At 59.5% G+C, this 19,509-nt stretch overlaps 3 protein-coding genes across 7 annotated transcripts in view; all 3 read left to right on the forward strand.

Moving 5' to 3' along the window:
* The window catches only part of TDRD12 (tudor domain containing 12), a 236,642-nt gene that overhangs the window by 149,216 nt on the left and 67,917 nt on the right, over positions 1-19,509 (forward strand). The gene's annotated exons all lie outside the window — the stretch shown is intronic.
* CCDC102A (coiled-coil domain containing 102A) lies at positions 1,880-10,404 on the forward strand. The gene is made up of 8 exons (XM_035336492.1): positions 1,880-2,525; positions 6,387-6,604; positions 6,725-6,833; positions 7,083-7,199; positions 7,310-7,519; positions 7,808-7,978; positions 8,075-8,178; positions 9,477-10,404. Exons 1-8 carry the CDS (start codon positions 1,962-1,964, stop codon positions 9,601-9,603), a joined length of 1,620 nt encoding a protein of 539 aa, XP_035192383.1. The 5' UTR covers positions 1,880-1,961; the 3' UTR covers positions 9,604-10,404.
* On the forward strand, positions 10,871-18,647 carry DOK4 (docking protein 4). Of its 5 annotated transcripts, none has more exons than XM_035336495.1 (10): positions 10,875-10,967; positions 13,279-13,389; positions 13,733-13,983; positions 14,933-15,040; positions 15,147-15,261; positions 15,356-15,475; positions 15,597-15,786; positions 16,523-16,661; positions 16,795-16,918; positions 17,076-18,647. In XM_035336495.1, the coding sequence occupies exons 3-10, from the start codon at positions 13,918-13,920 to the stop codon at positions 17,198-17,200; spliced, it is 987 nt and encodes a 328-aa protein (XP_035192386.1). In that variant the 5' UTR covers positions 10,875-10,967; positions 13,279-13,389; positions 13,733-13,917; the 3' UTR covers positions 17,201-18,647. The 5 variants fall into 5 exon arrangements, with proteins under 5 accessions (XP_035192389.1, XP_035192386.1, XP_035192391.1 ...); XM_035336500.1 differs by having other exon boundaries at positions 17,128-18,647; XM_035336498.1 differs by lacking the exon at positions 13,279-13,389 and having other exon boundaries at positions 10,871-10,967.

Here is a 19,509-nt window from a genome sequence, read left to right on the forward strand (position 1 = left end):
CGGCGGCTCCCGCGGGCCGGGCACGTCACCAGCGGGCGGCCGAGTGGCAGCGGCCTCGGCCAATGGGGCGTCGCGGCGGACGGGCGGCTCCGCCCCCGCGGGGAGCCCGGGGCGGCCGGCGGGGGGCGCGCGGCGGCTCGGGGGGGGGGGGGGGGGCCCGCGGCGGCTCGGGGGCTGCCGGACCTCGGTGCGCTGAGCTGGTCCCTGCAGCTCCCCGGTGCCGGGGGACCCACAGTGCGGTACCGGTGTGGGCGCTTCTGCTGCCAAGCCTCTGGCTGCACCCCCCGCAGAGCTCTTCCGAAAGCCAAGGGCTTCAGCCAGTGCCGTCGGAGCGCGGCGTCGCTGCCCGGCGTGGGCACAGCTGGAGGCACCCTCCTGGTGCTCGCACTGCGGAGGTCCGGGACCTCACACACCCGAGCTGCTGCTTCTGGGACGTGGCAGCTGGCACAGGTGCGTGGCTGGCCGCACCACACGGAGCACATGGTGCAGGGCACGTGCTGTGTTTTCACCCACGCCGTGCCCACTGGGAGCTCTTGATCCACACGAGGGCTCTGGCAGCACCCCAGCCCTGGCAGCAGCGGGGTTTGCCTGGAGGTGACCCCTGAAGCAGGGTACTGAGACCGGCATTGGCTCTGGCTCCACGCAGATGGACTGGCAGGCTGCGGGCTGGCCAACTCTGGCCTCTGTACTTATCCCATTAGGAGGTGCAGCAACCTCCCATTGAGGTTTCCTGGGTTGGTTTCCCTTTTTGGCAGAGCCCAGGGCTTCCCTGCTGCACCGAGGTCATTTCACAGCTGCAGGCAGCTGGCTTGAGCTTGTTGTTCCCATATTACGGTAGAGCACCCTGCCACCTCCGCACTCATCCTCCTGCCTTCAGTGCTGAGGTGAGCTGGCAGAGCCCAGCCTGGCCCTTTGGTGGTGGGGAGAATGCAGTGCCGGCACTCCAGAGGCTCTCTGGTTTCAAGCTGGAGTGCTCTTCCAACAGCTGCTCCTGCCATCCTCCATCCTGTTGGCACCTTTACCCTTTGCTGGAGCTGTTGGGGCTGCAGCTGGGTCCTGTGATTTGGCCAGCCCTGCTCCCACAGTAACTCTGAGGGGGTTTGAACACCGGTGTTTTGCAGGAATGGGTCCTGCAGCTGCCCAGGATGGGCAGGACAAGCTGGGGGGTGGGTGCCATGTGGGGCAGGAGGGCAGCTGTCCTTGCCTCCATGCCCCTGCAGTGAAATGGCTGACCCCATCCTGCCCCGACCTTAGCTGTTGGCACCTGCAGGGGGTGATGGCATGGGGGTCCCATCTGCCCTCCCCCCACCCCTCAGAAGAGACTCAGGATGGCAGAACCACCTCCTGCCCCATGTGCATCCCTGTCACACACCGGGCACATGGCAAGTGTGACCTGTGGAGCCAAGCCAGGATAAGGTGTCAATGCCTGAGTGGTGAGCTGGAGTCCTTGCTGGGGACACCGCTCACTGGGGACCCTGCCGGGGTCATTACTTGGGTCCTTGCTGAGGTCATCATCAGGAATTTCTCTGAGGATGCCACTGGGGTCCTCAGTGGGGACTCATCTGGTCACATCCCTTGGGTCCTTGCTGGATGCCTTCTTGGGGACCTCACTGGGGAATGTCACCAGGGTCCTTGCTTGGGTCATTGCTAGGGACCTCACTGGAGATCCCAAGGCTTAGTGTGCTGCCTCCCAAAATGAGCCACATGCCAGTGTCTGGTGCCAGGGGATGCCTCTCAGGATGGCCCCAGGAGGTAGGTGGTGGCTGTCCCTATGTCACCGCATAGGCCATGTCACCCCCTTCCACCTTAGCATTTCAGCTCTTCCCTCTCCCTCTCCAGCCACTGCATGGGCTCTCCTGACACCTCCTCTTTCCCACAGGCCCCCACGTCAGAGGGGACACCCCGACAGTGACGGCAAAGGTGATGCAACTGCCCTAGGGCCCACACCAGGGAGGTCTGCCATGAGCCAGAGCGGGGCCTCACGCCTGGCCGGCTCACCCCAGCTCCACGGGGGCTCACTGCTGGCCCTGCTGGGCCCCGAGCGGGGCAGCGGGGGCGAGCTGGCCCCTGCCCCGTCCCCTCCCTCGCCACCCAGCGGGACACCCTCACCCGGTCCCCCGCCAGCCCTGCTGGAGGGGGACTGGGAGGGCCGGGAAGAGCTGCGGCTGCGGGAGCTGGAGGAGGCACGGGCACGGGCAGCCCAGATGGAGAAGACGATGCGGTGGTGGTCAGACTGCACAGCCAACTGGCGGGAGAAGTGGAGCAAGGTGCGGGCCGAGCGCAACCGGGCGCGCGAGGAGGTGCGGCAGCTGCGGCACCGCCTGGAGGCCCTCACCAAGGAGCTGGCTGGCTTGCGCCGCGAGCGCCAGGAAGGGCTGCAGGAGCGCCAGCAGCTGGGCCGGCAGCTGGCACGCCTCCGTGGCCGGGACCACAGCCCTGACACCGACACCAATGGAGATGGTGAGGCTGACACCGAACGGGAGCCCGTGCGCGACGTGGGGGCCGAGGCGCCTCACAAAGCCAAGGTGAAGCTGCAGGCGCTGCCCCTGCCGGGGCCAGGGGGGAGGCAAGGGGGGAAATCCTGAGAACTGGGAAAAGGTAGGCATTGCAGGAGGTGGGAACGGGAGGGGGTGCTGCAGCCAGTGGGGCCAGATGGCATGGCGCCACGCAGCAGAGCTCTCCCAGGTGGGGTGGTACTGCTGAGAGCAGGGCAGGTTGGGGCCTGAGCCCCTGGGAGTGGTGGGCTGGGGGAGTGTCACCAGATGGACAGGGTCGTGAGCAATGGGCTTGGGGTGATGTGACAGGGAGGGGTCACAAAACTGACAAAATGGGGCTTCAGCAGGGTCACCCGCAGCACCTGTATGTAAGCAAAGAAGAGCCTGCTAGGCACCATTGTAGAAAAATCCCCTATCCCTTTCTAGGAACTCTACATGCCAGGGTGCCTTTCTTAGGTGCCTGTATACTGATGCACACAGGATAAGGAATAAAGATGAGTTGGAGATGTATGTGCAAATGCAGGGTTATTGTCTTGTTGGGATCATGGAGACGTGGTGGGATTACTCCCATAACGGGTGTCGCAGTGAGGGGTGCAGGCTGTTAGGAAGGACTGGCTGGGAAGATGAGGAGGAGCTGAAAGCCTCTGTGTGGGAGAGCAGCTGGAGCGCATGAAGCTCTGCTTGGGAATTTCTGGATTTCTGGTTTAAGATTAAAGAGATAACAGGTCAAGGAGGTATAGGTGACCTTATAGTGGGTGTCTGCTGCACGCCACCGCACCAGGTAGAACGAGCAGATGAGGCCCTCTACAGACAGACAGAAGGAGCATTACATTCACAGGACCTGGACCTCGTGGGAGACGTTAACCACCCTGACATCTGTTGGAGGGACAAGACACCAGGACATAAGCAATCAAGGAAGTTCCTGGAATGCATTGATGAGAGCTTCCTTCTCCAAGTGGTAGAAGAGCCAGTGAGGAAAGGTGGTCTGCTGGTCCTCATGCTCACCAAGTTGTTGGGGACATAAAGGTAAAAGGCAGCCTGGGCTGCAGTGACTATGAGATGGTGGAGTTCAGGCTCCTTAGGCAGTGAGGAAGATGCACAGCAAGCTCACTACCCTGGACTTGAGGAAAGCAGACTATGGCCTCTTAGGGATCTCCTTGGTGGAGTACTGTGGAATAAAACCCTGGAGGGAAGAGGAGTCCAAGGAAGCTGGTTAATATTCAAAGACCACCTCCTCCAAGCTCAGAGGCAATGCATCTCAACAAAGAGGAAGTCAGACAAAAATGCCAGGAGGCTTGCATGGATGAAAAAGAAACTCCTGGACAAACTCAAACACAAAAAAAGGAGGCATAGAGAGGATGGAAGCAAGGATGGGTAGCCTTGCAGGAATACAGAGACATTGTCTGAGCCTCCAGGGATGAAATTAGGAAAGCTAAAGCCTAAATAGAATTGAATCTGGTTGCTGGGACAAGAGTGATGGAATAGTTAGTCCTAGAAACCATTTCCAGGTACATGGAGGACAAGAAAATCTCCAGGAGCAGTCAGTGCGGCTGCACCAAGGGGAAGTCATGCATTACCGACCTGATAAACTTCTGCGATTAAACGGCTGCCCTGATAGGTGATGGGAGAGGAGTGGGTGTTGTCTGCCTGTGTCTCCGGAAGGCCTTTAACGCTGTCCCCTGTCAGGTCCTCACAGAGGAGCTGTTGACGCAGGGTCTGCATGGGCAGACTGAGGTGGGTTGGGAACCGGCTGAATGCCTGGGCCCAGGGGGTGGTGATCAACAGTGCCAAGAGCGGTGGGAGGGCAGCGATGAGCGGTGTACCCCAGGGCCTGATACTGGGTCCAGTCCTGCTTGGGATCTGCATTAATGAAGATCTGGCAGGGCAGAGCACACCCTCAGAGGGCGTGCAGGTGACACAAAGGCGGGAGAAGTGGCTGATGCACCTGGGGGTCATGCATTAGGAGTGTTGCCAGCAGATCAAGGTGATTCAGCACTGGTGAGGTTACACCTGGAGTGTTGGGTACAGTTCTGGGCTCTCCAGTGCAAGAGAGCCATGGACAGACTGGAGAGAGTCAAAGGAGTGGCAAGAAGAAGATGAAGGCACTAGAGCATCACTCCTGTGAGGAAAAGCTGAGAGAGCTGGGACTGTTCAGAGGAGGCTCAGGGGGATCTCATCAATGTCTGTAAATACCTGAAGGGAGGCTGCAGTGAGGATGGAGTTAGGCTCTTTTCTTTCAGACGCATTTTTTTTTCAGATCCCTCTCAGAGCAGAGCAGCTGGCCCAGGACTGCCAAAACCCCGTGCAGTGAGATGACCTCAGAAGTGCACCAGGTCCCTTTCCTGGGGCTTTTCCTTTGGAGGCATTGAGCAAAATTCAGTGCCCAGATATAGGGGACCATGCCATCGGGAATGCTGCCGGCATTTCCAAGGGGCAGCTCAAGCACCAGTGTGTCCATGTGGGTTTTAAGCAGAGGTCTGTGCTGGAAGAGGGGGACCTGGGAGGAGGAACCAGAGCTACCCCAGGGATGAGCCCAGGTCCTGGGGCTGTGGCTCTGCTGCCATTGCTCAGTCAAGGTGAAACACTGCACAGGAGCAGAAGTGGCATCTTGGGAAACTGTATCATGATGGCTCAGTACATCTGACTGGATGGCTGCCAAGGGTGAAATGTGAGAATAAACTAACAAATAGGCATGGATAATTGTGCTGTGGTAGCTGGTGTATGTGTGTAGCAGACACAGGCTGTCCAGAGGATTGCCCCGTGTTCTGCAGAGGACTGAGGTTACAGTTAGTGGCTGTAAGCCGTATTCTGCACTGAAAACAGGAAATTTCTGGTGTAAGAACTCAAAGGAATCAGTTTGCACATTTTGAAGCAGTAAAAGTAAATATCATGCTGCGCTGCTGGAGGCCACAGCATCTGTAGTAGGGGTGTGTTGTTCAGTTTGGTACAGCTTTGCCAGGAAACCTTGTTCTCTGCTTGAGGCTCAGCAGCCTCCCCTGGCTTCCTGTGCAACCACCACAGAGCCTCACCAGGGGTCTCAGCCCACAGCCTCTGCATCCCGAACACCCCGTGGTGAGCAGAAACAGCCAGCACGGGCTCTCTACTTGGCTGCTGAGGACACCATGTTGCTGGAAAACAGATTGCTGGGAAAAAAATCCTGTGATTTGAGGAGGGAGAGGAGGAAGGGGGGACCCAGCCCTAGTGGGCACGTCCATGCAGCTCCCTGACAGGAGCCCCACAGTGATGGGGACAAACCCACAGCCTCTTGCAGCCAGGAGCATCCCTGCAGCAGCTCCCAACAGTGATTGCATCCACGGGTATTTCCCGAGACCAGGAGCAGCTCTACTCTCTGGGAGGTCTTGCTCTCAACAGTGTTGGCTCCGTCTTCACCAGCCAGCCATGCCGACAGCCTCAGGAGCAGGCAGTTCTGTACACACCCACCCATGGACTTTGTGGATGTGCAAAAAGCACAAGCAAGCAAACATTGAGGGGGCTTTCTGCAGCAAGCTGACTTGCCGTGTGCTCCTGGAGCCTGGTTAAAGATCTCAGTGGCATGGTGGTCACAGTCAGATCGGTGTAATAAGTCAGTACTACCCCTCCCTAATATAGCACAGTACATGGAGCAAGGTGCAGAGGTTGGAGGCAGAAAGTGTGGTGGGTGTGAAAGTGTGAAGATACACAGGGGCATCCTCATCAGCCTTGATGGGGCTGGGCTCTCGAGAAAGGGGGCCCAGGAGGGAAGGATATGGAACGGGAGCTGGGGATGCTGATGGCTATCACACACTGCAGAGCAATGGCTGGCTTCCATGGTGCATGGGGAGCCAGGGGAAGGCCTTGGGTTCCTGCTCATGCGTCCTTCCTCCCTGTGCTGGGCTGGCTGTGGCACTACAGGAGCTGGAGCTGATGGAGAACATCCTGAAGAGCAAGCAGGAAGGTGCTGAGAGCTGGGAGCAAAGGGGTGCCCCAGGCACCCGGGCCTCCTTCTCCCGCCAGGAGCGGAGCCGCCTGCTCTGGGAGGATGTCAGCGTCATTGAGGAGGATGCCACCAAAATCACTGCCCTGAAGCTGAGGCTGGACGAGTCCCAGAAAGTGCTGCTCAAGGAGCGGGAGTGAGTGCTTGGGGCTTCAGGCTTGTGGGGTGCCATCCAAGCCTGGCTGGCAGCTCTCTCCACTGAGAGGGGATGGACCACAAGGTCCTGCCAGCCCTCACTGGGGCTGCCTCTCTGCAGGGACAAGCTGGCGCTCAGCAAGAACATCGAGAAGCTGGAGGGCGAGCTCAGCCAGTGGAAGATCAAGTATGAGGAGCTCAACAAGAACAAGCAGGAGGTGATGAAGCAGGTGAGTGAGATATCCAGAGGCTGGGGGGGGCATGTCCCTGTGGTAGTGCCATTGATCCAGCTACAGTTGGTCCTTCCCCAGAGGTCTGGAGACTCCAGGCCCTACTAGAGGTGGCAGTTGTGGAGTGGCCAAGGGGGACACATCCCCCCAGCCTCAAGGGGGCTATGGAGACAGGACAGGGCAGTGGGAGCTCAACTGGTACCAGGTGGGTGGTCACTGCCTGCCTCAGGTGCTGTATCCCCCTTGCAGCTGAACATCCTCAAGGAGATCCACCAGGATGAGTTGGGACGCATCTCAGAGGACCTGGAGGACGAACTGGGTGCTCGCTCCAGCATGGACAAGAAGCTGGCGGAGCTGCGCATGGAGGTGAGGCTGGACGGTGGGGGGCAGCTGGGGCACTCCAATAAGTGAGGAGAGGGTATGGAGGAGCAGGGGAACCTCTGCTACCCCTGGTCTATCCCGTGTCCCCTGCCCAGATGGAGCGGCTGCAGGCAGAGAACGCGGCTGAGTGGGGCCGGCGGGAGCGGCTGGAGACTGAGAAGCTCAACCTGGAGCGGGAGAACAAGAAGCTGCGGGCACAGATCGAGGACTTGGAGGAGGTGCTGGCTCGCAAGCGGCGCCAGACGGCCAGTGCCCTGGACACCGACCTCAAAACCATCCAGGCTGAGCTCTTCGAAAAGAACAAGGTGTGATGGGCAGTCCCACCCTGGGCCTCCCCAGCCCTGTGCTGCTCCCTCCAAGGGAGCCCTGGGTCCCTGCATGCCCCTGTCACTTCAGAGGTGGCTCAGCATCCTTCAGGACCTCCTCCCAAACTCTGCCTTCACCCTTCATTTCAGGGGCAGCAGTGACCCCGTCTCTGTTCTGTTACTGTTCCTCCATCATGGGGGGTGGTGGGAGAAGTCCCCGGGGAGGAAGGGGGGCTGCTGGGGAGTACCCACAGAGGCAGCCATGCTCAGCCCCCCTTCCTGCTGCAGGAGCTGGCAGACCTGAAACACATCCACACCAAGCTGAAGAAGCAGTACCAGGAGAAGATGGCTGAACTGGCCCATGCCAACCGCCGTGTGGAACAACATGAGGGCGAGGTGAAGAAGCTGCGCCTGAGGGTGGAGGAGCTGAAGAAGGAGCTGGCCCAAGCTGAGGACGAGGTGAGCCCCTGTGGGTGGCACACCCTGGGGAGGGGGTGGCTCTGCTTGTTCCATGGCTGCAGGCAGCCCCATCCCTGTCCTTGTCCCCTCTCGCAGCTGGATGAGGCCCACAACCAGGCACGGAAGCTGCAGAGGTCGCTGGACGAACAGACGGAGCAGAGCGAGAGCTTCCAGGTGCAGCTGGAGCACCTGCAGTCCCGGTGAGCAGGGTCAGAGGGTGTGACGGGCTGAGGAGGACACAAGGGTGACTGTCCCTGCAGCTGTCCCTCCACCAGCACCTCCAAGTGTTGTCTGACCTGTGGCTGCAGGGGCTAAGAGCTCCCAGCACATCCTTGGAGCAGCGTTTGCACCGGTGGAAACTGGCTGAGCTTCCCCTCCCAGTTAAACCAGCATGAGGCTGCCTGCAGACCAGTGCAGCCTGGCTTCACTGGGATTTCACCTGATGTTGCCCAGGGTTAGGGCAGCACAGACAGGGCTGGGGAAGTGGGAACTGAGCCTAGGCTGCATTCTCTGTCCTGGGCTCCTTGGCTGGAGGTGAGGGGAAGGGCTGTGCTAGGACCAGCCAGCAGCGATGTCCCCAGAGCTGGGGAGGACTCAGGGTGCTCAGGCCTTTTGTCCTCATGGAGAGCACCTTTGTCCCCATCTGGGATCGTCCCACCTGAGACATTCAACAATACAAATCACAGAGCTCAAGACTCTGAAGGTTTTTGCAGATCTGTACTGCATTCTCCTGGCCCCTGCCTGGCTCTGATCCTGAGCAACTGCTGGGGCGCCTCCATCCCTGTCCCTGGGTGGCACAGGCTGCCCTGGGCAGACCTGAGCCTGAGGAGCAGCAGCAGCAATGCAGGCATAGGGAGCCAGCAGCCACCGAAAAGGCCTCATGTTTTATTGCTCTTAAAACCTTTTCACTGGCCTCACTTTGCTTCTCCAGCAATAAAGAGATGAAATGGCTGTGAGAGAGATCAATTCTGCTCCAAAAATCTCTGGGAGGTACTTGGGGAGTTTGTTTTTATAATCTGGCTTTATTTTATTGGGACATCTTCATTAAATCATAGAGGAATAATGGAGGCTTCATCTTCCCCCCTCCCTGCCCCTCCAGCATACTAACCCTGAATAATTCATGCTTTCCAGTAAAATGCAGCAAACAACCAGGGAACAATGGGAGAGCTGTGTCTTCACAGTCCTGGGCCCTTGATTTCAAATTTGCCCCATAAATCTTCGCTGATGAATTTTAATGCAGGAGTGAGTGAGGAGCTTAAAACACCGAGCTTCCTGTTGGCTGGGCCATTGCTGAGCCTGTGACTTAGCTCCACATCAGGACTTTTGGAGCTGCTGGATTTGCAGATGGGGAAACTGAGGCACATCCCCTGGGGATGTGATGGTGCCTCTCTGATTTGGGTCCAAGTTCCCAGACCTGGTGGGTGCCCCATGGGTTGGGGGGGTGGGATAAGGCAGGGGCTTCACCCTGCTGCCAGCCCTGGCATCTCTCCCTCTGCAGGCTGCGGCGGCAGCAGAGCACACCGCTCTTTGGCAAGATGCGCAGCACCCGCTTCGGCCCCGATGACCCTGGGGATGGCACCAGCGACCCTGATGAAGATGAGGACCTGCAGATACAAGTGCCCTAGTGCCTGGGGCTGGGGCAGCACCCCAGCCATCACTGCCATGGGCATGCCCTGTGGTGGTTCCTGCCAACAAGTGCCTGTCACCACCAGGCTCATCTCGAACCACATTCCACCCACATCACCTGTGCTATGACCCTAATATGGATGGGGAAACTGAGGAACAGAGCAGCAGGAAGATTCTTGCCAGGGGATGTCCTGAGCGTGCTGCCTCCACTTCTCGGACAGTATCTGATGCCCCTTGGCTGCCAGCTCCCCCTGGAACAGATGTGGGTACAAAACTAAGCATCAACTGAGCAGACCAGGAGGAGGAAGCGCAGGGTGGAGAGGGGCACCGTGCTGAGTGGGGTGAACCAGGGCCCTGCAGCCAGTCAGGCTCTCCTGCCCAATTTTATATATATATATAATATGTATGTATGTATTTGTATATGATTTTTTATTATAAATACATAGCCCAGAGGGGCCCAGGCTCTGTTGCTGTCTTGGGCTGCTGATCTGTCTCCGCAGCTCCTTGCTGGCAGGCTCAGGGCCCTGCTGCAGGATCGAGGCTGGAGGGACGAAGGTACGCATGGCCACCATGCCGCAGGCAGCACATGGGAGGGATGTTTCTCAGCAAGCTGCATGCGGGATGTAGTCTGTGACTGCTCTGGTGGCTCCGGGTGCTTTTCCATGGGTGCAGAGGTGCTGGCTGTTGGGTTCTGATCACAGCTCTGCATCCCAGTACCCGCCTGCCAGCCCAGGGAGCCACTAGGGCTTTGGAGGAGCTCAGACAGAATCTCATTAAAAATTAATATTTCAGTGAGCTAATCCCCTCGCTCTGCTTTTTTAATTGATTGGCTGAAAGCATGGCTCTTTTTGGTGCCTTTTTTTTTTAATGGTCTTTATTTGCAATGAGCATTAATTTTTTTATGGGCCAACAGAGCATGTGTGGGGGTGGAGGCACCCGCAGGTGGATTCAGGGGCCCCGCTGGTCTCAGGTTCCCGTGAGAGCCCAGAAGCACTTTTTGGGATGCAGAAGGCGATACCCACGGTGTGACACGAGATGGAGAGAGGGGACGATCTCCTATCCTTTCTAAGTGGATGTGGCCGAGATTAGCAGTCCCAGCCGGCCAAAGCCTCCCTGAGCCCGGGGACAGCCAGGCTGCCGCCGAGCAGCGATGGCCACGGGGCGTTCACTCTGAAGCCTAATGATGTGCGGGCGGGGCCGGGCGGCACGCAGGCAGCCGGGGCGGGCCGGGACCGGGGCCGGGGCGGGGCCCGGGGCGGGGCGGGGGCCGCTCGGATCCCGTCTCCCCGTCTCGCCGCGCCGCCGCGCCGGACGCCGGGGCCGCCCGAGCCTCCGGGGCCGCCGATTGCAGCGGTGGGGCCGGGTAAGGCCGGGGGCGAGGGCCCCAGAGCGCGACTTGGGCGGGGTCACCGAGGCCGGGGAGGGGGTTGGCAGGGCTGGGCTGCGGGTGACCCGTGTCGGGGGGGCTGCGGTGCCGGGGTGACAGCGTGGGGGCGGCGGAGGTCTGGGGGTCGGGGGTGTCCCGGTCTGGGGGTGCGCGGTCGGGGGTGGCGCGGCTGCAGGGGCAGGGGAGGCGCAGCCGTGGCCAGGCTGTGATGTGCGTGGGGTGCGATGTTCCCCGCGGAGGTGAGTGCTGGTCCTGTCCTGCGTCAGGGGGGGTCCCCAGGGTGCCCTCACGGTCCCCACCGCCACCCGGGGGGGGTTCCCGGCCCTATGGGACTCCTCGTGGGCAGCAGGGCAGCTCGGGGGGAGCTATCCTGGGGTCTCCCAAGCAGGCCACGAGGGCAGCAGCGGTGGCTGGAGCTGCCTCTTGCAGCTGCACGCGGACCTCCAGGGCTGTCCCTGGCAGTGCAGGGCCCTGGGGACCAGGGGAGCTCTGGGTATGGGGTGTCTCTGGCGCAGAGCTTGGCTTCTGAGCATCCCCAGGAATGCCCGCTCCTCCACCAGCAGGCTGTTTCCTAGGTTACTGCCTTCCTTTGGGGATTTTTCATCTGGGAAAGGGATAATGCAGCTCCATGGAGCTAGTGCCAAGGACCTTCCAACCAGCATGGCCTCTGAGGCCAGCCGTGCCTCCAGCACTCTGAATTCGGCACATGCTGGCTGCCTGACCTGTGGCACCGTGCGGGCATCACTGCAGGCACTGGCAGGAGGCAATGGCCCAGCTGTGCAGCACCATTCTCATCCAGCCTCCTTCCCTCCTCCCTGGGCAAGCCGAGGGCTTGCAGGGGCATCCAAAGAAAGCAGGAGCAATGGTGGCCTCACAGGACCCCAGCGGTGGCCCTTGGTGCGGGGTTGGGGCACTCCCAGCCCCTTCCCAGCGGTGAGGGGACCCACACCTGCTCATCCCTGGCGCTCTGTGCTGGGACAGAGCTGGAGCTGTGGCTGACCCTGTCCTATCCCATCCTGCAGGGTGGTGGCGGTGGTGGCCACAGCAGCATCAGGGATGTGGATGCTGTCAACCTCTGCCTGGGGCACTGTCCTGCTGGGTGCTGGTGTGGGAGGGCTATACCGGGACGCTTGGGCAGCATGAGCTGGGTTTGGCTGCCCCAGCTGCACGGCAGAGCCGCTGGGGCTACGTGCCCTGGCAAGCAGCTCAGGCCCAGCTTTCAATGACCCTCAGTTTTGGCTATCGGACCGATGGCCGCTGCAGTGAGGTTGAGGTGTCCATGGGGATGCAGCTGGTGTTCTTGCCCTGTTGGTGTGCCTGGACCAGCCGTGATGCTGTAGGCCCTCTCCCGCCGGGGTGGTGGGAAATGGGTGGCAGGCGAGTCCCAGCACCTCTTCTGCCTTTGCTGGAGCTGGTGCTGTTTGGCTTCTGAGTAATCATGTTGGTTTTTCATCTCGCTTTGAATTGCATTAATTATTTACTGCTGAGGCTCCAGGACTCGTTGCGAGAGGCTCTGGTGGGGCGGGTGCAGAGTGGCGGTGCTGGGGGAGCTTGAGGCACCGCGGGGACGTGCACACCTCCAGATGGGATGGCCTCAAGAGCCAGCTTAGGGATGTGGTCTCGGGGCTGGAAGCAGGAGCACACAGCCTCTTTGGCAACCAGCACGATGGCTGAAACATCCCAGGGCAGGGCTGGGCTGTCTGGGGCCTCCTGCAGACTGCTCAGGGTTGGAGCGCTGTGTGGGGTCAAAGCCACAGACTCGCAGATGCTGACATTTAAGATAATTGTGTAGGACTCTGGGGATTAAAATAAATAAATAAATAAAATAAATGCAGGGGAAGCATCTTTCCGAAAGGATAAACAACTCTGTGGAGGCGGGTGAGCTGGGGCTCTCCTGGCCGGGCCAGGGCTGGACAGGGGGGCATCAGGATGCTGTCTGGCTTGGGCAGAGGAGGGAGAAGCAGGGGGAGGGCTGGGGGGGTGAGGGGCTGGCACAGCACCACTGCCAAAGGCGGAGCCGGGCCAGCATCGCTCAGTGCTCTGGAGCTTGTGAATGAGGCAGTGCAGTGGGTGAATGACTCTGTTCTGGCCCATGCCCCTATTTGAGGGCAGGGAGGTGCTGAGAGGGCAGAGGAGCCCACGGGTGGTGAGCAGTAGGCCTTACATGGCCCTTGTTCCTGGCTGTGGTAGGGGCTTGACATCATGGTGTCCCCTGGGACACTTCTCCTCAGCCAGGGAGGGGTGGGGTGCAGGACAGGGCTTGGCTCTACTCTTTAAATTTTTCCAGCTCCTGGCAAGAGTTTGTTAACACTGAGCCCTACTGATGTCAGCGCTGGTGGCCTGGGCCATTTTGCTGTCAGACTGAGCAGCCTGGGAGGAAGGAGATGAAGCACAGGAGGTAATGGAGACCTGTGGGCGAGGTCTGGCACACGCGCCCAGCAGTGCACGGGGAGCCCTGTCCTGTGGCCCCTGGTGCTGCAGCAAGTGTTGTCTGTGCTGGGGAGGGGTACAAAGAGCAAAGGAGCTGTGCAGGTGCTGAGCAAGGCGGGGAGGCATGGTCCGAGGTGGGGAAGTCCCTCGCCATGCGTGTGCTGGGGTGAGCTGGCTTGGTGCTGCTGTGCTGGCAGGGGTTAATGCCGGACTGTTCCACCGCAATGGTTCAGCCAGCGAAGGGAGGAGGAGGAGGAGAGACAGAGGAAGATGTCACCATCTCCTGTCTATCTGTCATTTTTATTTTCCAGCCGGTGCCAAGATAGGAACCCGCGCCGGGGAGAAGATGGGGGACAACGCTAGGACAAAGCTGGGGTGGAGGAGGCGGTGAAACAGCGGCCGGTGGGGGGGGAGTGCAGGTAAACGGAGGAAGAGGAGGTGGTGAGGAGAGGTGGTGAAGGCAGCAGCCCCCCCCCCACCCCCGCCAGGCTTCGCTATGGCTACAAATTTTAATGACATCATCAAGCAAGGCTATGTGAGGATGAAGAGCAGAAAGCTGGGGGTGAGTGGGGCTGGGGGGAGGCGGGAGGAGGGGGCACACGGGCGGGTAGGGGGATGCTCCACAAGAGGTGTTGTGGCCAGGGGACACAGCCACGCTGCCTCTTGTGCCAGCCCTTGCCTCTTGTGCCAGCCCGTGCCCCCAGCCTTTGTGGCCTTTTGGCCGATAAAGCGGTACACTGGGGCTGCATGCAGGGTGAGGGGGGCAGGCAGCTGGGGCCACTTGTTACCCGAGCCACCCTGCTGAGTGCCGTGCCTCAGTTTCCCTCTGCTCGCTGTCCCGTGGCTGGGCTGTGGGGTCTGGGCGGGGGCGCACGGCGCACCCCAGCCGCAGAGGGGCTGCCCCGCGGGGCGCAGGCAGGAGGCAGCCCCTGTGGCCGGGTGAATGGGGAGTGGGGCCGGGCCCCCGCCTCCATCACTGGGAACCGAGAGCAGCGAGCACGCTGGGTAATTTCACGCTAATTAGGGAGAACAAAGAAGGAGCGGGTGGGTGGGGGTGGGGGATGGCCCTGCCACACGCACAGGCTGAGGCTGGGGGGAGAGGGGAAAGGGAGATGCCAGGATGGGGCCGGGCAGCCTGGCCTTGGGGACCTCTCCCATATTTGCTAATTAAGCTGCAATTACGGCGGGTAGGGTGGGGGCCTCGAGGGGCCCTGAGAAGGGAAGCCCAGGATGCCCAGCCTCCAGTGTCCCCTCCCATCCCCAGCACAGCTCAGATGGGATGGGACGGAAGGGTCGGCGGCTCCTTGGGCTTCCCACCCGTCTACGACCACCTGGGGATGGGGAAGCCGAGGTCAGCTTGCTGAGGGATGGGGAGCCTTGCCTGGAACCTGGGGTTTCTGCTTTCAATTGTTGGGAGAGAAAAAAAGCAAATTTAATACTAGAGAGGGGGATGCACAGAAGCGGAGGTGCTGTGTGGTGCTGAGCCCTGTCCGGGCGCTTTCTGTCCACAGATCTACCGGCGGTGCTGGCTGGTCTTCCGGAAATCCTCCAGCAAAGGGCCCCAGCGCCTGGAGAAGTACCCAGATGAGAAGTCAGCGTGTCTGCGAGGGTGCCCCAAGGTGAGGGGCCATGGCCGAGGAGTGCTGGTGCATGGAGGGGACCCGCAGGGGGATGCAGCCAAGCATGGACACGGCCTGATGCTCCCTCCCCCTTTCCCCCCCCCAGGTCACTGAGATCAGCAATGTCAAGTGCATCACCCGGCTGCCCAAGGAGACCAAGAGGCAGGCAGTGGCCATTGTCTTCAGTGATGACTCAGCCCGGACTTTCACCTGTGATTCGGGTATGGGGGCACCCCGTGGGCTGGGCTGGGCTGAATTGTGCGGCCCCTTTTTGCTGGGGCTGGTGAGAGCCCTGAGCTGCCACATGCCTTGCAGAACTGGAGGCTGAGGAGTGGTACAAGGTGCTGTCAGTGGAGTGCCTGGGCGCCCACCTGAACGACATCAGCCTGGGGGAGCCTGACCTGCTGGCGCCTGGCGTGCAGTGTGAGCAGACGGGTGAGTACAGGTGGAAGGGCACCTGCTTGGCTCAGCCCCACTATAGCCCTGCTTAGATCTTTTTTTTTTCCTTTTTTTTTTTTTTTCCTTTTTTTTGCCCCCCACCCCCTCTCCCCTCCAGACCGGTTCAACGTGTTCCTCCTCCCCTGCCCCAACCTGGATGTTTATGGCGAATGCAAGCTGCAGATTACCCACGAAAACATCTACCTCTGGGACATGCACAACCCACGGGTGAAGCTGGTGTCCTGGCCCCTCTGCTCCCTGCGCCGCTATGGCCGTGATGCCACGCGCTTCACCTTCGAGGCAGGACGGTGAGACACTGCCCTCACAGGGACAGGGACTGGCATGGGCACGGCTATTGCCAGGTGCTGTGGCAGCATCGCTCCTGTTGCCCTCAGGTAGGACAGGCCCCGACAGCAGGGTGAGGGCTTCTGCCCCACAGCCCTGGGGCAGTTGCAGGCCGTTCCTGGGGCCACCCACATGCCCAGCCCTCCAGGAGCCAGGCTCCTGCCATAGGGAGGCTTCTTTGGCTCCATCAGGCCTGGCTATATTAGGAACTTTCCTGCTAATTACTGGCTCTTGAGAAGAAGAAACATGATCTTCCCGTTCATCCCGGCCCTTGGCTTCCGCTGACTCACCAGGCTGGACTCTCCTGGGGCACAGGGGAGGGGGCAGCAGTTGCTTTCCCAAGAAGGGCACCCAGGGGCACCCGTCATCCCCAGTAGGTGCTGGGGGGCTGTGCTCTAGCCCAGCTCCCCTGGGGAGGTTTGGGGCTTCACCTAGTCCCAGCTCAGCACATGGCCGCACCAAGCCAGATGTTCTAGGGGCACAGAGAGGACAGCACTTGAGGCATGGGAAGCTGGACTGTCTGCTGCTGGGGCAGCTTTTTTAATCATCTTCCTGCTTTGGTTGCAGTATGGTTTTGCTCCCTTCACTGGACGGCTGTGGGGGGCTCTGGTCCCTGGCCTCCAGTGAGGCTTCAGCTGGGTGGGTTGGCCCTGGTAGGTGCTGGTGGCCCTCGTGATGACCCATGTTCCATCCCCATAGGATGTGTGATGCAGGTGAGGGCCTCTACACCTTCCAGACGCAAGAGGGTGAGCAGATCTACCAGCGTGTGCACAGCGCCACGTTGGCCATCGCTGAGCAGCACAAGAGGGTCTTGCTGGAGATGGAGAAGAACGTCAGGGTGAGCTGTGGCCCCGAGGCTGCTGTGGGTTGTGCCAGCCGCCCCGAGAGGGCGGCTCTGGGATAGCTTGTGCCCTGCTGGGGTGAGCATGGGGCATTGTTTGCTATGCTCACCCCCCTCTTGTCCACGGCAGCTGCTGAACAAGGGCAGTGAGCACTTCTCCTACCCCTGCACCCCCACCACCATGCTGCCCCGCAGCGCCTACTGGCACCACATCACTGGCTCACAGAACATGGCTGAGTCCTCCAGCTACTCTGGTGAGCATCTCCCTGTGCCCTGCTGGGGACCTGCTGGGGACCTGCTGGGGACCTGCTGGGGACCTGCTGGGGACCTGCTGGGGACCTGCTGGGGACCTGTGGCTCCTCCAGCCCCAGCATGTTCCCTGGGCAAGACCATGCTGTGCTTTGTCCCTAGGGGAGGCGTATGCAGGCGCCCAGACCAGCTCGGACACCAACCTCCTCAACAGGTTCATCTTGCTGAAGCCAAAGCCCTCCAACAGTGACAAGCCGGAGAGCAGGGAGTCCAAATCATCCCCGTGACCCAGTGGTGTGGGGGCCATGGCTGCAGCAGGACATGTGAGGGCTCTACTGGTTCCCATCCCAGTGCCCTGTAGCCACTTTTTCTTTCTGGGGGTGTCCAGGACCTGGGAAGCTGCCCGCTACTCAGAGAGGTGCCCAGCCCCTTGGCATGGAGAGACTGAGGCCGGGCATCCTCTGGGCCGAGCCCCTTGGGGTGCTGGCAGCAGGGCTTCTCACCTCAGCCTGAAGCTACAGAAGGTGACAGCTAGCTCCATGTTAAGTGACTTCAAATATATATTGCATATCCGTATTGTACAGTAAGAGATTTTCCCTTCTCACACAAATGCAAACTTCATACCTGCTGAAGAGACCTCAAGAAGAAGCTCAGAGATTTTTGACTCTCGGGGACACAGCTGAGAGGTGGAAAAGAGGTATGGGGGTGTGTGAAAAAATGCAGACAGCTTTCTGCAGGTTGGATGGCTGGAGAGCAGCCTGCCATGGAGAAGGAGGCAGCTGCACCAGCCTGATGTGCACTGGCCGTGCCCTACGGGGCTGCTGCACGAGGCAGCACTGGGCTGATTTTGCACTTCTCAAAGAGATTTGAACACTCTGTAGAGTTGAGATGTCTCAGGAGAAACTGATTTTCTTTCCAAACCGAGGCCTCATGCACACAGAGAGGGCAGCGCACGCTGGGACAGGGGCTGCTGGGGTGAGCTGAGCCCTGGCCCTGGGGACCCCCCTCCCCATGTGTACGTCCCCACCAATGCCTCCATTTACCTGTGCAGAACTGGCAACCCAGGGGCCATTTTTGGACAGTAGCTGCTGTACCTTGAGGGTAAACTTTGTGGGGAAAAAAAGAAATCCCTGGGCAGAGGCACCCCCTCAGGCCCTTCCAGGGGACACGGGTGGGGATCAGCCGCATTTCTCAGCTGCACTCCCTTCTCGTTTCATTTGTTCTTGCTCCTTCTATGCTGCTGCTGCCAGCGGGCACCAGTGAGAATGGGTCAAAGACCTTGCACACAAGAACTGGGCTTAATGTATTGAACTCAAAAGCAATTGATTTTCTAGTTCTCCTATTTATTGAACTCCTTTAGAAGGGCTATCTTTTTATTGCAGTACAAACCTTGGTGTTTCCTTCCAGTCTTTTGGTCTGGTTCGGTAGGTTGGTGGTTTTATTTCCTTCCTGAAAGCTCTAGGTCTGTGCTTTGGGGGCAGAGAGCATTGTGATGTGGGAACCTGTGGTCTGTGGCCTGTAAATATGGTGTGTTGGGTCTGTGTAGCTTATGGATGAGGCTGGGGAGCTGCTGGCATGTCCATGGGCCAGAGCAGGGCTGCTCCCTGTGCTTGGCAGAGTGCCTAGGTACCCCAGCCCAGTAGTGTGCCCTCGCTTGGGTGAGAGGTATAACCTGCTGCCTTTTCCTGGCTACAGACCTCATCCAGAAAAAGATTTAACATTTATTACCAAAAATGTTTGATTAGTCTTTTTTTCTCCTTTTTTTTTTTTTTTTAAGGAATTGCTCAATGAATAAACAACCCTTATCCACCCTTCCTGTTTGTCTGTTCCATCCAAACACGCTCAGGAAGTACAAGTTCAAGTATCGCATGCCAGAGAAAAATGCTGATCAAGGGAGACTTTTCTAATGCTACAGGCACTGTGTTTGTCTCAGAGCTTTGTTCTGCTGCCAGTGACTGCAAGGACATTTCAAATGAAGCCCTGGGGAGGGGAAATGGGTGTAGCAAGCCATACCCTCCATCAACTACCCCTGGGCAAGAAGGACACCAGTATCCCACTTTCAGCTGTCTGGGGCCACACTAGCACAGCACTGGCTCTCTGTATCCCCAGGAGACAGGGTTTTCAGCCATGCCAACTCTGAGCTCTGCCAGTGTTCTGCCAGTGTTGTCAGTGCTACCCTGGCTGTCTGGCACAGTGCTGGTCTTGGGGCAAGAAGAGCAGCAGCTGTGCCAGCCAGGGCACCACAGCCCCCTGTGGTTACAATCAAAGCCTGAGCAGGGCCATGGGGAGCTAGAGCGGGAGCTCACTGCCTCTGGGGATGGGGGCAGGTATGTTTACGTGGCAGAGCAACAGCACAGAGAAAGGCAGGCCCCAGCCCACAGGATACTGCAAGCAGCCCAGCCCAGCCTCAGCAGCTCTTCCCTGGAGGGAAAAACAGAACTGTGTCAGGTTGTGTGCCCTGCCCAGCTGGAGCAGCACACCTTCCTGCACCTGAGCCATCCCCTCACCTAGGCCCCAAGTAAGGAGTCTTCCCCTACCTTCCAGCCACCATGGTAAGGAAGAAGCAGCTCCTGCTCTCTCCAGTACTGCATCACTG

This window comes from Oxyura jamaicensis, chromosome 11 (genome assembly GCF_011077185.1).
Source record: "Oxyura jamaicensis isolate SHBP4307 breed ruddy duck chromosome 11, BPBGC_Ojam_1.0, whole genome shotgun sequence".
Taxonomy (NCBI): domain Eukaryota; kingdom Metazoa; phylum Chordata; class Aves; order Anseriformes; family Anatidae; genus Oxyura; species Oxyura jamaicensis.

What these genes read in the sequence shown, in the direction of transcription:
- CCDC102A (XM_035336492.1), top strand. Translation starts at nt 1,962, where the DNA reads ATGAGCCAGAGCGGGGCCTCACGCCTGGCCGGCTCACCCCAGCTCCAC. An exon ending in AGCAGGAGGTGATGAAGCAG is followed by an intron (nt 6,834 to 7,082) that starts GTGAGTGAGATA and finishes TCCCCCTTGCAG; the next exon opens with CTGAACATCCTCAAGGAGAT. An exon ending in TGGCGGAGCTGCGCATGGAG is followed by an intron (nt 7,200 to 7,309) that starts GTGAGGCTGGAC and finishes TCCCCTGCCCAG; the next exon opens with ATGGAGCGGCTGCAGGCAGA.
- DOK4 (XM_035336498.1), top strand. Translation starts at nt 13,918, where the DNA reads ATGGCTACAAATTTTAATGACATCATCAAGCAAGGCTATGTGAGGATG. An exon ending in TGAAGAGCAGAAAGCTGGGG is followed by an intron (nt 13,984 to 14,932) that starts GTGAGTGGGGCT and finishes TTCTGTCCACAG; the next exon opens with ATCTACCGGCGGTGCTGGCT. An exon ending in TTCACCTTCGAGGCAGGACG is followed by an intron (nt 15,787 to 16,522) that starts GTGAGACACTGC and finishes CCATCCCCATAG; the next exon opens with GATGTGTGATGCAGGTGAGG.